This window comes from Notolabrus celidotus, chromosome 2 (assembly GCF_009762535.1).
Source record: "Notolabrus celidotus isolate fNotCel1 chromosome 2, fNotCel1.pri, whole genome shotgun sequence".
Classification (NCBI taxonomy): Eukaryota; Metazoa; Chordata; class Actinopteri; order Labriformes; family Labridae; genus Notolabrus; species Notolabrus celidotus.
The window spans coordinates 11,427,564-11,443,379 of NC_048273.1; the positions used below are offsets into that span (position 1 = coordinate 11,427,564).

Here is a 15,816-nt window from a genome sequence, read left to right on the forward strand (position 1 = left end):
AAGTTTACATACCCTGGCAGAATTTGTGATTTTTTTGGCCATTTTTCAGAGAATATGAATGATAAGAGAAAAACTTTTTTTTCACTCATGGTTAGTAGCTAAATTTTTATCAAAGAACTGTGTTTACTCTTTTTATATCATGAAGATAACAGAAACTACCCAAGAAACCATAAATTCTGCCAGGGTATGTAAACTTATGAGCACAACTGTATATACGTACACACACATACATATATAATTCATTTATTTTTGAATCTATTATTAAAGCTTGGAAATTAATGGTTATGTAAACTGTCATTCAGCCGTATCTGTTTCATTATCACTATTATTATTATTATTATTTTTAATGTATTTATTTTTATTATTTTCCCCTTTCATTGTTCATTGTTTGTATGTTATTCCTGCTCTATTTTGTTTAAACGATAATTGCTGTTTTTTTTTTTTTATTAACCTTATTATTATTGTCATTATTATCTGTAATACTTGTTTGTCCTTCCGTTCGTTATGTTGTTCCTATTCATTCCTGGTTTTTATGTTATTCTGTCTACCTATCACTTGGTCAACCGCTTCTTGTTCGGCACATTTCTTGCATAATAAAAACAAAACAAAAAAAAGGGTAGGAAATTTGTCTGCCCATTTTTCTTGTAAATTTAAATGTTAAACCAAATATAACAATAGTTTCATGTTGCCCCAACAGAGATCATCTGCCAAACACAAAATTATCCCATACCTGGTGTTCAAATAATAAAGTTATAAATATCTAGGTAAGCAATATCTGGCTCTTGTGTTAGATCTTTGATCCACTTGGACAATTAAGATTATTTATAGAAGTATCACAAACACTCAGATCTAACATGAAATAATGAGTCAAAGTAATTATTTAATGTATCCAGTTCTTTCAATAGCAGGCAGAGAGGAGTTGTTGAGCATACACTCCACACAATGCCTTTTGGTGATAATTTAACACTGTTTTACACTGAAGTCAATGACAAGTGATATTTGTTGTTCCCCAGAAAGGGGCAGGGACATTCTGCCAACCAAAGTTCCCACATGTTCTGGTTTATAAACAAAGGTCAATGTCCTAAATCAATGAGCATTGATTGGTTTAAAGCAATATCGGAGATCAGAAAGTTACGAGGATGACAGATTCCTTTGTTTAAGATTTAAGATTAAGGAATAAAAATACAATCATACCTGGTCCTTTTGGTTTGGGGTTGTTTGAAGAGAAAGGGTCACTGCTTGTGAAGTGACCAGTTTGCTGAAAGAAACCGAAGAAACATAATTTAATAATAAACAAACAATCTTTTAAAATCTCTTGGTATTACATATAACTGTGTCAATCAAAACCCATTTTCCTGTAGTCTTCAACAAGTACCTTGGGTAATGTGGCACTTTTGCTGAAGGGGTCTGGTGTGGAGAAAGGATCCATCTTTGTAGTCTTTTTGAAGAAGTCTTCTGATGATGTCTTAAATGGATCCGTCTCCTTGAATGGGTCTCCTCCAAAAGGATCTGAAGCAGGAATAACAGACAGCATATTTTTCAAGTAATTTCACTGTAGTGGTCCTTAAACTTATTGTTTACAAGACCAGAAAAACTGATTAGCTGCATTTAGGGCTGGGCGATAAAACGCTAATGATTGTTTTTGTGAATATAAATATAACAAATGTATGATAAGACATTGATACATTTTACTTAGACTTTATTTATTTGTTTTTCTCATATTCTTATTCACATATACTCAATTGAATGATCATGGAATAATTGGACACCCCCCCCCTCCCCCTCCCTAGTCCCCCCCCATCAGGATGTAAAGTCAGGGTTCAAAATATATCACTGAAATCAAAAACAACAGTACCAACCTATCACAACCATTGAAAAGAAAAAAGAAAAGACTGCCTAGTTGACCAAAACCTCATCTAGAGGCAGGTACCCCCTTATCCGTGTCAACATATATCTGCCTGCACAGACATGCACAAGCACAGGCACGTCCACACAAGTGCACACATATACATGCCCCAGAGACACACAAGCATACATACATATACATCTACACGGGCGCACACATTGACCCACATGTCAAAATACACAACAACAATACAAAATTGACCAAACACAATTGGAGGGGAGGCCGCTATACACAAACTTCTGTCGAGTCAACACAGCGTCATGAAAAGGTGAGCAAAATGTTACAGCACGCAGTCTCTTACTGTTACTGATGCAATACACAGCTACATAAGAACAAAACTAGCCACACCCCTTATGGTAGCACTACGCTGAGAAAGAAATAGTGACCAAGTTTTGTTGTATTTCTCAACTGACCCTCGTAGGGAGTGCCTCATTTTTTCTAGTTTTAGGAACATAATCAGGTCATGAATCCACCGAGATAAGGCTGGGGAGGTCTTACTCTTCCAATTGAGCAGAATGAGACGGCGGGCTATCAGAGATGCAAAAGCAATTGCATCTCTGTAAGGCTGAAAGATCTTTATACCTCCTTCCACCACACCAAAAATCGCAGTTAGAAAGTTGGGGTGAATGGCTTCTCCACCAATTGCTGAGAGTGAACTGAAGACTGAAGTCCAAAAATTGGCTAATGATGGACATGACCAAAACATGTGGCCCAGGGTGACTGGAGAGAATTGACATCTGGGACACACTGGGTCCACGTTTGTATAAAACTTTGCAAGTTTATCATTTGAGTAGTGAAGCCGGTGCACTACTTTGAACTGTATTACTCCATGCCGGATACAGAAAGATGAGGTATGTATACGTGAAATTATGTCTCCCCAAGTTTTGTCCGAAATTAGTTCTCCAATGTCTGTCTCCCAGGCAGTTTTTGTTTTATCCCATGAATGAGTAGTCTCATTCTGGATGAGATTATATATTTTGGAAATTAAACTTTTCTTGAGGGGATCAATATTAAGAACTGAATATATTAGGTCATCCGGGGGACGTGTAGGATAACTTACATAGTATTTAGAGACAAAGCTGCGGGCCTGGAGATACCTAAAGTAGTGGGATTTTGGCAGCTTGTACAGCTGGGACAGAGAAGTAAATGAAAGGAAACCACTATCGTTAAACAGATCATTAAAGAAAACCAGGCCATTTCTATGCCATATCAAGAAGGCTGAGTCTAACTGAGAGGGTCTGAATAAATGATTGAACATGATTGGAGAGAGTTTGTTTATGTTATTTAAACCAAAGTGCTTTCTAAATTGGCACCAAATTTTTACTGAGTTTTTAACAACTAGATTTGAGTTTAAATTCTGGTTTCTAGTGCTTAATGCAAGAGGCGCTGTAAGAAATGAAATTGGAGATGTTAAAAGTGCGGCCTTTAGCTCCATGTCCACCCAAAGGGGTCCCCCCTTACCTATAAATGCAGTAACCCAGTGGTTAAGTTTTGCAATATTAGCAGCCCAGTAATAGTATAAGAAATTGGGTAGACCCAAACCTCCCTCTGGTTTAGGTCTCTCTAAGTTTAGGACATTGATACATTTAAACCTGTAATTACACACAGGCAGGGCAGGATATGCTGTTATACGTATAAAGGTGGGAAAGCTATGAGTGCTGCGTGAAAGTGGGGGTGGGGTGATACAAAAAAACTGACAGAAAGGGGTGAGTAAATTTAAGGTGTTTGTGAAAAACACACTAAGCAAAACTTAAATATAAGCTAACCTAAAAATAGAATCAAAGATGACATCATATTTCCATTAGACCCCCTTATCACAGGTACAGTATCATTCTGTGGGAAACACTGCATTACATTTTAAAACTTTGTTTGTTGTAATGTGGGTCCTTTGAGAAAACCCTTTTTTAAAGTTTCATTGCAATTATTTTTAACTTGTACACTAAGGAAACAAAGTTTTCTCCTACATCTTTCTAAAACATACCAGCATTTTTTGACAACATCATGCCAACATAATTGGTAGTAAATGGTACTCTCTTGGAAAGTTCTAAAAAAAACTTGTTGATAAGGGAGCATGTGGAATGTGAATGCCTCAGGTTGATTTACAACAAAAATGGCATGTATAATGACTTCGTAACAGCCCTGGTAATTCAATTAATCCAACTGTTTGCACACCTCCCTATAATCTCAAATCTTATGCTTTCAATATTTAGCAGCTGATGTTATGCAAGAGCAATCATATCAGAGCAATCACAACAAGAGTTTCCAGTCAGTGCTCTTCTTTGGAATCGAACTGATGATTATGGTAAACGGCAACCTGCAGGTCATGAACCCTGGCAAGAGGTAATCAAAATAATGAAATAAATACATAATCCAAACAAAAAACATTTAAGAAATCCCAAGCACAACATGGAAAAGCAAGCAACACTAGTTCATATGCTGTGGGTCCTGATGTGGAAAGGCTGAGCCTGATCTCCATCTACTGAGAAGAGAAGTGAAACTGTAATATCACTGAAGAGGGAAGTGTGACAGAACAGTTGACACAGTTTCACTCTAGCAGAAGGACTTGAAGAACAGACAGGGCAGCCACCAAAAGCACAGGCCACCATTTGACCCATGTGTAATACTATCTACATTCACCAGGGAACTGTAGAGTTTATCAGCAGATTTAACAGGCTTTTACAAACATAGCAGGTCTAGACCATACTCTATGTTCAATTATAAACAAAGACCCAACATCAAGACAGGAAACAACCCAGTCCCCTCTTACTTGATCTTATCTCATCTTAATGCACCATGAGCATTGCACCTCGCAGCTAGTGTAAGTGGCAAGGAAAAACTTCCTTTTAACAGGCAGAAACCTCAGGCAGAGCCAGACTCATGTTAGACAGCCATCTGCCTCAAAAGAGTTGGGGTTGGAAAGAGGGATAGAGGAGAATAAGAGAGAGAGATGATACTATTGCACTTTGCAGTATTTAGCTAGTTACAGCTGCAAGGAAAAACTTCCTTTTAACAGGCAGAAACCTCGAGCAGAACCAGACTCATGTTAGACAGCCATCTGCCTTGACTGTGTTTGGGTTTGAAAGAGTGATAGAGGAGGGGGAGAGAGAGAGAGAGAGAGAGAGAGAGAGAGAGAGAGAGAGAGATGATAGCATTGCACCTCGCAGTATTAACTAATTACATCGGCAAGGAAAAACATCCTTTGAACAGGCAGAAACCTCGAGCAGAACCAGACTCATGTTAAACAGCCATCTGTCTACTGAGCCTACTGAGCTCCTTTTCTATAAATAATACCTGTGGTTGCTGTTGGTTGCTTTGCAAAGGGGTCATTTTGGAAAGGGTCACCTAAAGGAAAGGAGTCAAGCAGAGAGGGAAGAGAAGCAGGAAAACAACAGGGGAAAAGAGAAGAAAGACAAAGAAGGTCAGAGTGACACTCAAGCTGAAACAAAATCCACTGTCTGGAAGAAAAAAAACAAGATGCAGGTATTTGGAACAGTAAACAGCACAGAGGAGAGGATAGGCATAGTGTGTGAAAAAAAGAGCAAAGAATAATAAGACCCCATGACAAGTCATCAACACTTCAAGGCTTTTAATAGATTAATTTCAAGACTAAGATGTATGGTCTTTTCAATCCGCAGCATCACAGCCCAAATGTTGACACCTTGAAACTTTTCTCTGTAATGTTACAAGAATTTGTTTCCCACTTTTTTTTAAAACTGGGATTTGCTCTCTCAGAGGCTGTCTTTAACATGGGATTGTGTGTATGTGATTGTGTGCCTTGTGGAGGAGCTAAGCCCTGCCCTTAGTTAACACAGAGGGGCACTACATTTTCTGTCTATGTTCATTTTGCTAAGTTGCTTTAGAGAAAACGTATACTGTGTGACGCAAAATGTTAGTTTTTAGTACCTGCATTGATAATTAATTCAGTTTTATTTTCATTTTTTTTGCTTCACCATCTGTGCTATCTACAATCATAGAGTTCTGTATCAATGACAGAGGACAGTCAAGGAAAAGAGAAGAAAAATACCCTGAGGCAAGAGAACAAGAAACTGGTACAGAGACGGGGACAGTGAAAGAGTGAAGTAAGAGAGGGTGAAAACCTTTGAATGGATCTGTTTTGAATGGGTCCTCAGAGTGGAAGGGGTCAGGGGGAAGTTCCTGAGGCTGGTTGTTGAACACAGATGGCTTCACTTTGAAGGGATCCTCCTGTGGTTGAGAGAGAGAAACAGACAGAGAGAGATTTTTATGAATGACTGAGATTTGAGCAGTCATCTTGCCACACACAAACATTACCATAACTGATCAAATAGACGGACCCAACTGGTGATAAACCAAAACTATCTTTTTGTACTCTTCCACTAATTCTGAGTGAAAGAATCAACCTGCTGTTGAAAACCATGTGCTTATCATACTATACAGTGGCACACGACGACCCCTCTGTCCCCAGAGATTGAATTTCACTTTCAAAACACTTCAGTTTGCATTTTTTGGTGCTTGCATATTCCCTGTATGCGCTTTGAGATGAGGAAGCTCATGTCCCAACTGCAACATTTATTTGTGTTTATTAGTGTGTAACTACAAAACAACATTTCTTCATGTGCCATTAAGTCAGTGCTGAGCTCAAATTTGCTATGGTTCTGCGTTTCATTAAAAACCCTGAGTCCATTCCCACTGTTGATACCAAAAGCTGTTTTCCAGATACGATGGGGACTGAATCGAGACAGTGATGTTATTGGGAGTGAATAGAAGAGGAGATAAACTGTGGGATTAAATGAGTTCAGGGAAATTCTTAGCAGTTCCAAGTATGTAGAGAACACAATGAAGGAAAATAAGAACTAGGGGTTAAGATAAAGATGGTTCAAATGACAGAATTGACAGTGAAGGATTTGATATTCTGCAGTTTGCAAACTGCCGGTAATCTCTCGTATAGAGGTTGATTGGTGTGGGTAAAAAGGAGGAAGAGAGAGGATAAAGAAAGTATGCAGCAGAGACAAAAGAACGTGTGATTGAAGGGCAAAGTCCAGTCCAAAATAAAATAGTACGATAGAAGAATGTAATAAACTGTCAAGTACTGTGATTGTGAGTATTGTGTTCAGTTTGGCAAAGCTGTAAATAGCACCTGAAATGTGCTGTTAATGAAAAGGAATGGAATGAATGGAACAATGATTCTTTGTCTTGATGGTTTTCACGTCTGTCCCTCAGACTGAAAGTGTCCAGCTTTGAGCTATAGCATCGCTTTACAGAACATTAAGTGAAACCATTGGTGCTGGGAGTACCTTCCTTCCTTCCTTCCTTTCTTCCTTTCTTCCTTCCTTCCTTCCTTCCTTCCTTCCTTCCTTCCTTCCTTCCATTTATCATCACTTCCTTCAATCTTTCTTTCCTTCCTTCATCTCTTCCTTCCTTCATCTCTTCCATCCATCATCCCTTCTTTCCTTCCTTCCTTCACCCCTTCCTACCTTTTTCCTTCTTTCCTTCCTTCCTTCCTTCGTCCCTTCCTTCCTTCCTTACTCATTCCCTTTCTTCATCCGCTCCATTCATCATCCGTTCCTTGATCCCTTCCATCCACCATCTCTTCCTTTCTTCCTTCCTTACTTCTTTCCTTCCTTCCTAGCTGCCTTACTTCTTTCCATTCACCATCCCTTCCTCCCTTCCTCCCTTCCTCCCTTCCTCCCTCCATCCCTCCATCCCTCAGTCTTTCTGTCTATCTATGTAGATATACAGTAGATACACACACAAACACACACACACACACACACACTGTTGTTTTTGAAAGCACGAGTCAGCTCTGGCCCTTCCTCTAGAACTAAAACAGTAACCGTCACATTGGGAGGTAAAAGCAGTTTTTTTTAGATTTCCTGACCTCTGCTGCTCTCACCATGGCTGGGAATCCTCCATTTTCTCTGTCACTGAATCCCTCGCTCATGTCAGCCAGGTTGGTCATGCTGCCTCCGTGGGTTCCATTCAAAGTGCTGTTGTACTGCTCAATGCTTTTAGACACTTCCTGTTGGCTGTCCTGGATCTGGGACAACTTACTTCGGGCCTGCAGGATACAAACAAACACAAACAATTAGATAACAGCGAGATGTACGATTTATCTGATTATCTTACTGGTTCAGGAAGCTTCTCTTGGATATTTGAATTAGTCCTAAATACCTGCTGAACTCCCATAACTGCACAACCATAACACTGAGATAAAGACTGAATAACTGCAGTCCTTCCCCAGTCATGTTTTAGATGTAACACAGTGTTCAAAAGCAGCATTTAAAACATTAATGAGAAGGGGCTGCAACAAATGTACCATGAACCAAACACCAAATACTTAAGATATATCTAAACTTGGAAAAAATAACTCTTTATGTAGTGCCAAGGTTTCTCTTGTTGATTTGATTTGTTGAAGATTAGCACAAACCCAAAATCTTTATGAAGTTTGTTTACATTCCCAAAATCACTATCAACAAATAGTCCATGTGGAGACGTCACATTCTTATCAGTCTTTATAAAAGTTGCTTAAAGTAAATAGACAAGTTTTGGAAGCACCAACAGTCAAATTCCTATATACCCCTGCTGTGAGCATAAGCTTAACATAGCGAGTACTTGAAATCACTGCATGGACACGATTGAGGGGGGCCTTTTTCCTTCTTCAGGCAGTCACATTAATAAAAAGATTAAAAGGCATTTCTGTACGAAGTTTATTGAGAACAGGCGAAACTAATTCTGACATTAAGGTAACCAGTACTGACGACAACCACCTTTACATGAAAAATTGTGTTACATATGTTAATATTGTGCCAAAAAGGAGAATACGGTTGTTAGGGGTAGTAAAGGTTCCCCCATTGATTGCCGCCCACCATAAAACAGAGAACAGACAAAGATTAAGCAGCATGAGCAAAAAAAGAAGAAGAAGACGCGGTTCTCAGCTAGCTAGAAAGCTTTTCCCACAGTGTGTGGCTTCCACTGCATCGCAAATCAAGTCGCGGGGCAGATGACTGATACACCTTTGCGGTTGAGACAGATGTCTGTCTAACATGAGTCTGGTTCTGCTCGAGGTTTCTGTCTGTTAAAAGGAAGTTTTTCCTTGCCATTGTAACTTGCTAAATACTGCAAGGTGCAATGCTCATGGTGGATTAAGATGAGTTAAAATCAAGTTCTGTCAGTCTTTTCACTTGTTCTTTCTTTTTCATTATTTGTACAATTATGGGTTCAAACTCTCTCTTAACCTCCCTATGCTCAAGCTCAGAGTATTTTACCAAAGACGAGATGATCAGCAAAGTTGACGTTTCACCTGAATGATTACATTTTTTTTTTTCTCCACAAGTTTCCAATAAATATTACTAAGAAAAGAAAAATTTGCCACAATAATCGTGAGGGGAAATTCTGACAGCTGTAGTTGTTAGTTTTGAAGTTGAACATTTGCAGCTTGAGGAGTATTTGATACTCAGTAGATGTTTTATGGATATCACTTTCAGGGGGTTCCTCCTGAAAGGGAACATGCCAGCATTTAGTATAAGATAAGACATGATCCAGACTTCTTTCAGAAATGGTAGTTGCCACTGCTTTGGTTGTCTGAACTATTGGAACACCCATGGGTGACAGATCTTGTGTTGGATTTAATGATTACTAATAGGGTGCAAGGAGAATATGTCACAAAATCAACATGACTGTTCCTGGAAACAGCATGACTGGATATTATTACAGGTGAACATGAGGGAATGATCAACTGCTAAGACTCAAACTCTGCATGACTCTCTGCCTTGAGGAGGAAGCAGTAGCACAGTATAGAGTGCAGATCACCAAATATTCTGAAAGCATCACATTCAGGAGAATGCACTCCTACCAGACTTGACAGAAAAAGAGATAAACTAATCTTGGGTTTGTTTTCTGATGGTAAGCTGTGTTTGTATGCGGGTGGTTAAGTGGTGCCTGTGGGAAGAGTAGCTGACAGGAAATAAATGACACACCAATGTAGCTGGTGTTCAATGAAATCAACACACACAGCTAAATGTAGTGTTTGAGGTCCTCTAGTGTTGCAGGTGGACCATTATCAGCAGTGGCAATAACAAGTTGATAATGCAGTGCAACAGTGCCCCCTGTTGACACATTTCACACACTCATCCACAGGATCAGTTTTGTACCTGGTTGATCTCATCTTGTGTGGCCTTCAGGGACTTGATTATGGTCTCAAGTTGGATCTTGCCAGCAGCCAGGCTCTGCTCCAGCTGGTTCTCCTCCTGCTGCAGCCGGCCCAGGTCGGCCTTTGCTCTGCTCAGCTCTTCCTCCTGGGTCAGCAAGTCGGACTCCTGCGAGTGGATCTGACTCTGGAGGGTTGAGATCTGGAGGAAAAAGAGGAATGAGGATGAGACATGGCATCACACCACACCATTCACTGGCTGGTAATGTATAGATGCTATGTATAACCAGCAACAAGACTGACAAATTGCTGTCTTCCTTTGACACCATCTCACTCGGGACTTCCACCAGATCTGTGTCCAGTCTGTCTTTGATCCGCTGCAGCCCGGCTCCATGCGCTCTCTTCCATCAAAACCCACCGGTTCCATTATCAGAATGCAGCAAGGAGCAGGACCACTGGAGAGCTGGAGTCATGTGACCGATGTTTTAATTATTGCATTCATGAATATCTGTCTCTTCTCCTCATCCATGTTGTCTTTATCAGCCTCTGAAAACCTCTGACCTTTTGACTCAAAGCCTGGTTTCGCTCATCATGACAGTTTGTTGTTGTAGTTGAGTTAAATACGATCTGGTGATAACACAGAGTGTTTTATTCTGAAAATTAACAGAGGTTTAATTTCGTTTTGGTGCCTGACTTCCTGTCCCGCTCAATCTTCTCTGTTGAGATTGATGCGTCAAGCTCCAGCATCCGGCAAAAATAGAAGCCTTGTGTATCTGATCCGGAGGGCTGTGGCGTGCCAGATCAGAGACGCAGCCGGAACGCATCAGAGCGGATCCAGGGGGAGTTAACTCATTGACTACAATAGAAACCTCTCAGATCAGGTGCTGTGACGGATCAGAGACGGACCAGACACGGATCCGGTGGAATTTGGCTGTTAGTTGCCTCTGTTGCTTTGTCAATTGGCCAAACAGCAACATAAACCTAAATTGTGAAACCCACAAATCAGCAATAACAAATGTGATGAAACCTGTTCTTCTTTCATTCTTACCATCTGAGACTCTTCCTGGCACTTTATCCGCACTTCATTCAGCATGTCCTCCAGTTTGTGTTTCTGCTGGTCCATCTCCTCTAGACGGTCCTGGGCATCTTGTTTCTGAGCCTCTAGTTCCTGCAAGCTGGCCGTCTCTCTGTCCAGGTCACTCTGCATCTCCTGATGAAACACGAATGTAGAGAACCATTGAGTTTCATTAGTCAGACCATGGTGTCCGTAACATAAAAAGTGATCAGATATAGTAAACAACCATTTTGCAAACACAAAATGTATGTTAAATAGGCAGGGCAATGATAATCTGTTAGGTTTTAATAACCTTTATGAGCAACCAAAGTTATGTATATAATCATCAAACTCTGCTGTAGCAGTTTCTATTACAGAATAGATCGTCCTTACTTGCACCTCTGCGCTCTTGTGTCGGATGGCCTCCTCTGTCTCCCTGATATCCTGTTCAAGTGTGTACTTCTCCCTGGCACAGGAACACACACAAGCACAATTATGATAACAGAAAAATATTTAATCACCAAACCACACATTAATATGTCCAAGTACCAAAGACACGGGACAGAGATTTCATGAAATCCAAAGCTTAAAACAAAAAAATAAACAAAAGGAACAGAAACCGGCCTGACCATCTGAAGCAGTTTGGAATCAGTGTCTCGCAAAATAATAATATGCTGATAAGACAGTCTGGGTTTGAAGGTGAGCCTTGTGATTATTAGAGAACCTGATGTGTCCTGACACTGGCCCCACCTACCTCTCAGCAATCTAAAAATAGTGTGTCATCTGCATATGCTCTTCTTAATTGTTTCCACCCCATCTATTATTTAAACAATTAGTTAATTATTTTTCCAGTGCGTGTAATTGTAAATGTAATTGCAAAGAGCTTTGATAATCTGAGTTGACTCATTTATTCTGTCAGCTGAGTTGAGTGTGTTTAATCCAGGATAAGGATAAGATCAAAATGTCCTTCTTCTGTCCCATTTTTCCTGTGCACTTTCAAAGTATGCGATCGGAGGAAAATTTTGCAGTCCTTTTTGGACACAAAGGAACATTTCACAGTCTCTCTGGAATCAATATGAGGCTCCTGCAATCTGTGTTAGTTGTAGTTGTGATACTCTTTTCCGTGCATTAATACCCCCTTTGTTCAGCAAGCGCAGTCTATCGAATGACTCATGTTCTGGGATGTCTTTGCTTGATTTGTGTAACACAAGACTACTGACACTGTGATCTCTCTCTCTCTCTTATTCTCCTCTATCCCTCTATCCAACTCCAACTTGGTCGAGGCAGATGGCTGTCTAACATGAGTCTGGTTCTGCTTGAGGTTTCTGCCTGTTAAAAGGAAGTTTTTCCTTTCCGCTGTAACTTGCTAAATACTGCGAGGTGCAATGCTCATGGTGGATTAAGATGGGGATAAGATGGAGTCCTGTCGGAAAGATAGGACTATACAAATAAAGATTGATTGAAGACACCACATATCAAATTTGGTTAATTTTACACAAAAGGAGGTATGTGGATTTTTTGCCTTATCACTTGGATGTAAACCGCTATGAAAACAGATCTCTTCAGGGCCACCATTAAAGACGGAGTGGCTACAGTTAGCAAAGTATGCCGCATGAACATTTGGTTTTCACAGACTTGATAAAACGAGAACCTGTCCTTTAACAAATTCTGCTTCTTAACCTCAGACAGTCAACTTAAAAAAAAGCACATATGTGAAGCCCACTTAAAACAACTATGCATGAATAGAAGATGGCAGAACCCCTGACCACATGAGGGTGTCAGAGTAGATTTGGCAAAATAAAAGTCCATAGATATTCGGTAGCTGGTGTGTTTACCTTAGAATATTCCACTGGGTAAAGGCAAGAGTGCTGACGCAGCATGGAGAATAAGTGGTGAACAAACAAAAATTGATAAAATACACACATCAAAGGAAGAGTGGACAGTTGGCAGGGTGGCTGAATGAATGGATGAATGAGATGGAAAAAGAAGAATGCAGCAAGATGAGAAAGCCAAGATGAAAAGTAAAGCTTGTCCACATCTGACTCGTGTTTCCTTTTCAAGTGTGCATTTTATCACGGAAGAATGGTCGTACAGCAAAAAAACAAAGCTGAGGGTGTTTTGGAATTAGCTGCTGGCTGCTATCCAAACCTCTGATGCTGTGTTCATCATCTTTGCTATCATCATTTATGAAAGTCTCTAAAAGTAGTATGGGAGGTAGAACCTTCAGTTATAAGGCACCTCTCCTTTGGAATCATCTACCAGTCAGGGTCCGGAGGCAGACACCCTCTCTACTTTTAAGATTAGGCTTAAACTTTCCTTTTTGATAAAGCTTATAGTTAGAGCTGGCTCAGGCTTGGACCAGTTCTTAGTTATGATGCTATAGGCTTAGACTGACGGGGGAACTGGCACACTGACACACTGGGACCTTATCTCAAGCCCCCTCCACTTACTTTAACTCTCCCTGTCCCATTTAAGTTACTAACCATTGACCTTTCTGGAGTCCCTGAGCTCCCTTGTTTCATAGGTTCCTCTGAGTCGCTGTTGTAGATGGCCTGCTGCCGTTGACGTTCCAGACTCCAGCTGCAACAGCTACTACTATCCCTCACCTCTGAGGCAGATGGCTGTCTAACATGAGTCTGGTTCTGCTCAAGGTTTCTGCCTGTTAAAAGGACGATTTTCTTTGACCCTGTTACTAGCTAATACTGTGAGGTGCAATGCTCATGGTGGATTTAGATGAAATAAGATCGAGTCCTGTCAGTAAGAGGGGACTGGATCGTATCCTGTCTTTATGTTGTACAGGCCCACTAGCTAAAATCTATAACTTCTTCACCAAATACACGTTGCAAACAACAAGCCTTTGCCTTATCTCTCAAAGGATACTGCAACTGGTAGACACCAGCTTGGCCTCAATTCTTTCTTGTTGTAAAATGTTTTACATGTATGTATTTGGAAATTAAAATAGTGACATCTTCTTTTTATTTTGGAGGCATTTTTGTTTTTATTGGATAGGACAGCTGAAGAGAGACAGGAAATGTGGGGAGTCGGACTAGTCAACGCTGCTACGAGGATTACAGCCTCTGTACACACATTGATTGCTAGGCCAGCCTGCGCCCCATGATGATATCTTCTACACTGAGTTAAAGGTTCTTGAAGAATCTTGCAATTAAATGGTTTTAAAGATGAACATTATGGTAAGGTAAACTTGTATATAATCAAAAATGTTGATATGATAAATAAAAAAATACAATGAATAAAAAATATACAGACAAAAAAACTTTGTTAGGACTCTCAGGTTGGCAAATACATTTCCAACCAAGTTAAAAATCTAGAATTGTGAGTCAGTTGTTCTGGTACCAGTGAACACTCTTTGTACTATTTCATCTGATCACACTGTAAAATAATCAACACACACACAGTGCACAGCGCAATGGCAGAATTGTTCTTTTTATCTTGACCTGCATTTGCATGTAGTTTGATTGTCACTGTTTTGCTCTTCAATTATACAGTTGATGTTTTTTAAGTGTTAAAATCTGTTCCTTGGTTACTGATTTTAAACAGATGATTCATGTTGTAGTTATATTCTATTCTACTTTCAACTTGACTTGAATTTGTGTTGTACTTTTTAGAAGCAGGGCAAAGAGGGGAACAAACCGAGATCTCAGAGGCCAAGACAGGATGTGGTCTGTGCCTCCTTATGCTACATAAAATGATAAAAGCCTGAGTTTTGATGATGGGAATGGATTAGTAAGGGAGCTGATGATAAGAGGTTGACTGGGGAGGGTCGTTGACTGCAGTAAAGTGACAAGTTTGGCAAAACTGAAAGTGCTTTGACACAGGGCATCACCAAGTACATTTATCAGAGTTTAACTAACAGTGAAATTAAAATCAAAGATTAAGCTTGAATTGCAAAGCCAATTACAAAAACATTCCAAATTGTATCATTATTGCTATTGTTGTTACTGCATTATGTTTTGACTGCATCAGGTGAGCTAAAAGTTGATGGTACAAATACTGTGTTGCAGAAAGTGTTTGTTTGATGTAATCCTAGTTTCTACACAGCTTTTACATTATAGTATTGTACAAACTGTTTACATTTTCAGTTATCTCATGTTATTTACTTGCCGTCAGTGTTATTGATTTGTACCTCTGTAACTGAGCTATCTCCTGGCTGATGTCATCCAACTCCTTGATGCCAGTGAACTCCCCCGAACCAACTGAACTGGAGCTATCCTGTAGAGAGAGAAAGAGAGAGACACACACACAGACAGAGAGGAGGGAGGGAGGAAGACAAAACAGAAAAGAAGTTGGCAAAGTAAACTTTATCGATATAACAATGTGGGTTGATGAAATGATACCAACTGAGCCAAGGCAGACCAGGCCAAAGGAAGGAGGAAGAGGAAACGAGAGGATAGGAGAGAAACCAGTGCTCAATAAGAGGAGCAGCACAGAGGTTGAATCGAGAGGTGGGGGCTGGGTAAATCACCAATATGTGGGGGAGTGTCACCACCACTGAAAAACTGCCAAACACAGGGAAGATTCAGGACTTTGTATTCATTAATTGTGTAAATAAATGTTAACCCGCTTGAAAAAATGTTATGGTGGTGTTTAACAATTTGCTGGTATTTGCAGGTGATGTTACTCTTAGAATGTGAGAAAATAAAAGGGCCCTCACTGCTCATTTATTAAACTGTAGTAGTCACACTTGTTGGAAGTAGACAGGCTGCTTTTAGT

The 15,816-nt window shown here is 40.0% G+C and overlaps 1 protein-coding gene across 6 annotated transcripts in view; it reads right to left on the reverse strand.

The window, feature by feature from the left end:
* Positions 1-15,816, reverse strand: part of eps15l1a (epidermal growth factor receptor pathway substrate 15-like 1a) — a 48,518-nt gene that overhangs the window by 16,765 nt on the left and 15,937 nt on the right. For 3 of the 6 annotated variants that reach the window (XM_034710139.1, XM_034710133.1, XM_034710125.1), the window contains 9 exons: positions 15,230-15,315; positions 11,479-11,551; positions 11,080-11,241; positions 10,036-10,233; positions 7,779-7,943; positions 6,004-6,109; positions 5,198-5,248; positions 1,376-1,509; positions 1,195-1,258 (listed from right to left, as the gene is read on the reverse strand). In XM_034710139.1, coding sequence (XP_034566030.1) covers positions 1,195-1,258; positions 1,376-1,509; positions 5,198-5,248; positions 6,004-6,109; positions 7,779-7,943; positions 10,036-10,233; positions 11,080-11,241; positions 11,479-11,551; positions 15,230-15,315 — 1,039 coding nt within the window. Of the gene's footprint in view, positions 1-1,194; positions 1,259-1,375; positions 1,510-5,197; positions 5,249-6,003; positions 6,110-7,763; positions 7,944-10,035; positions 10,234-11,079; positions 11,242-11,478; positions 11,552-15,229; positions 15,316-15,816 lie in introns of all 6 variants that reach the window. The other 3 variants (XM_034710147.1, XM_034710155.1, XM_034710163.1) reach the window with 2 other exon arrangements.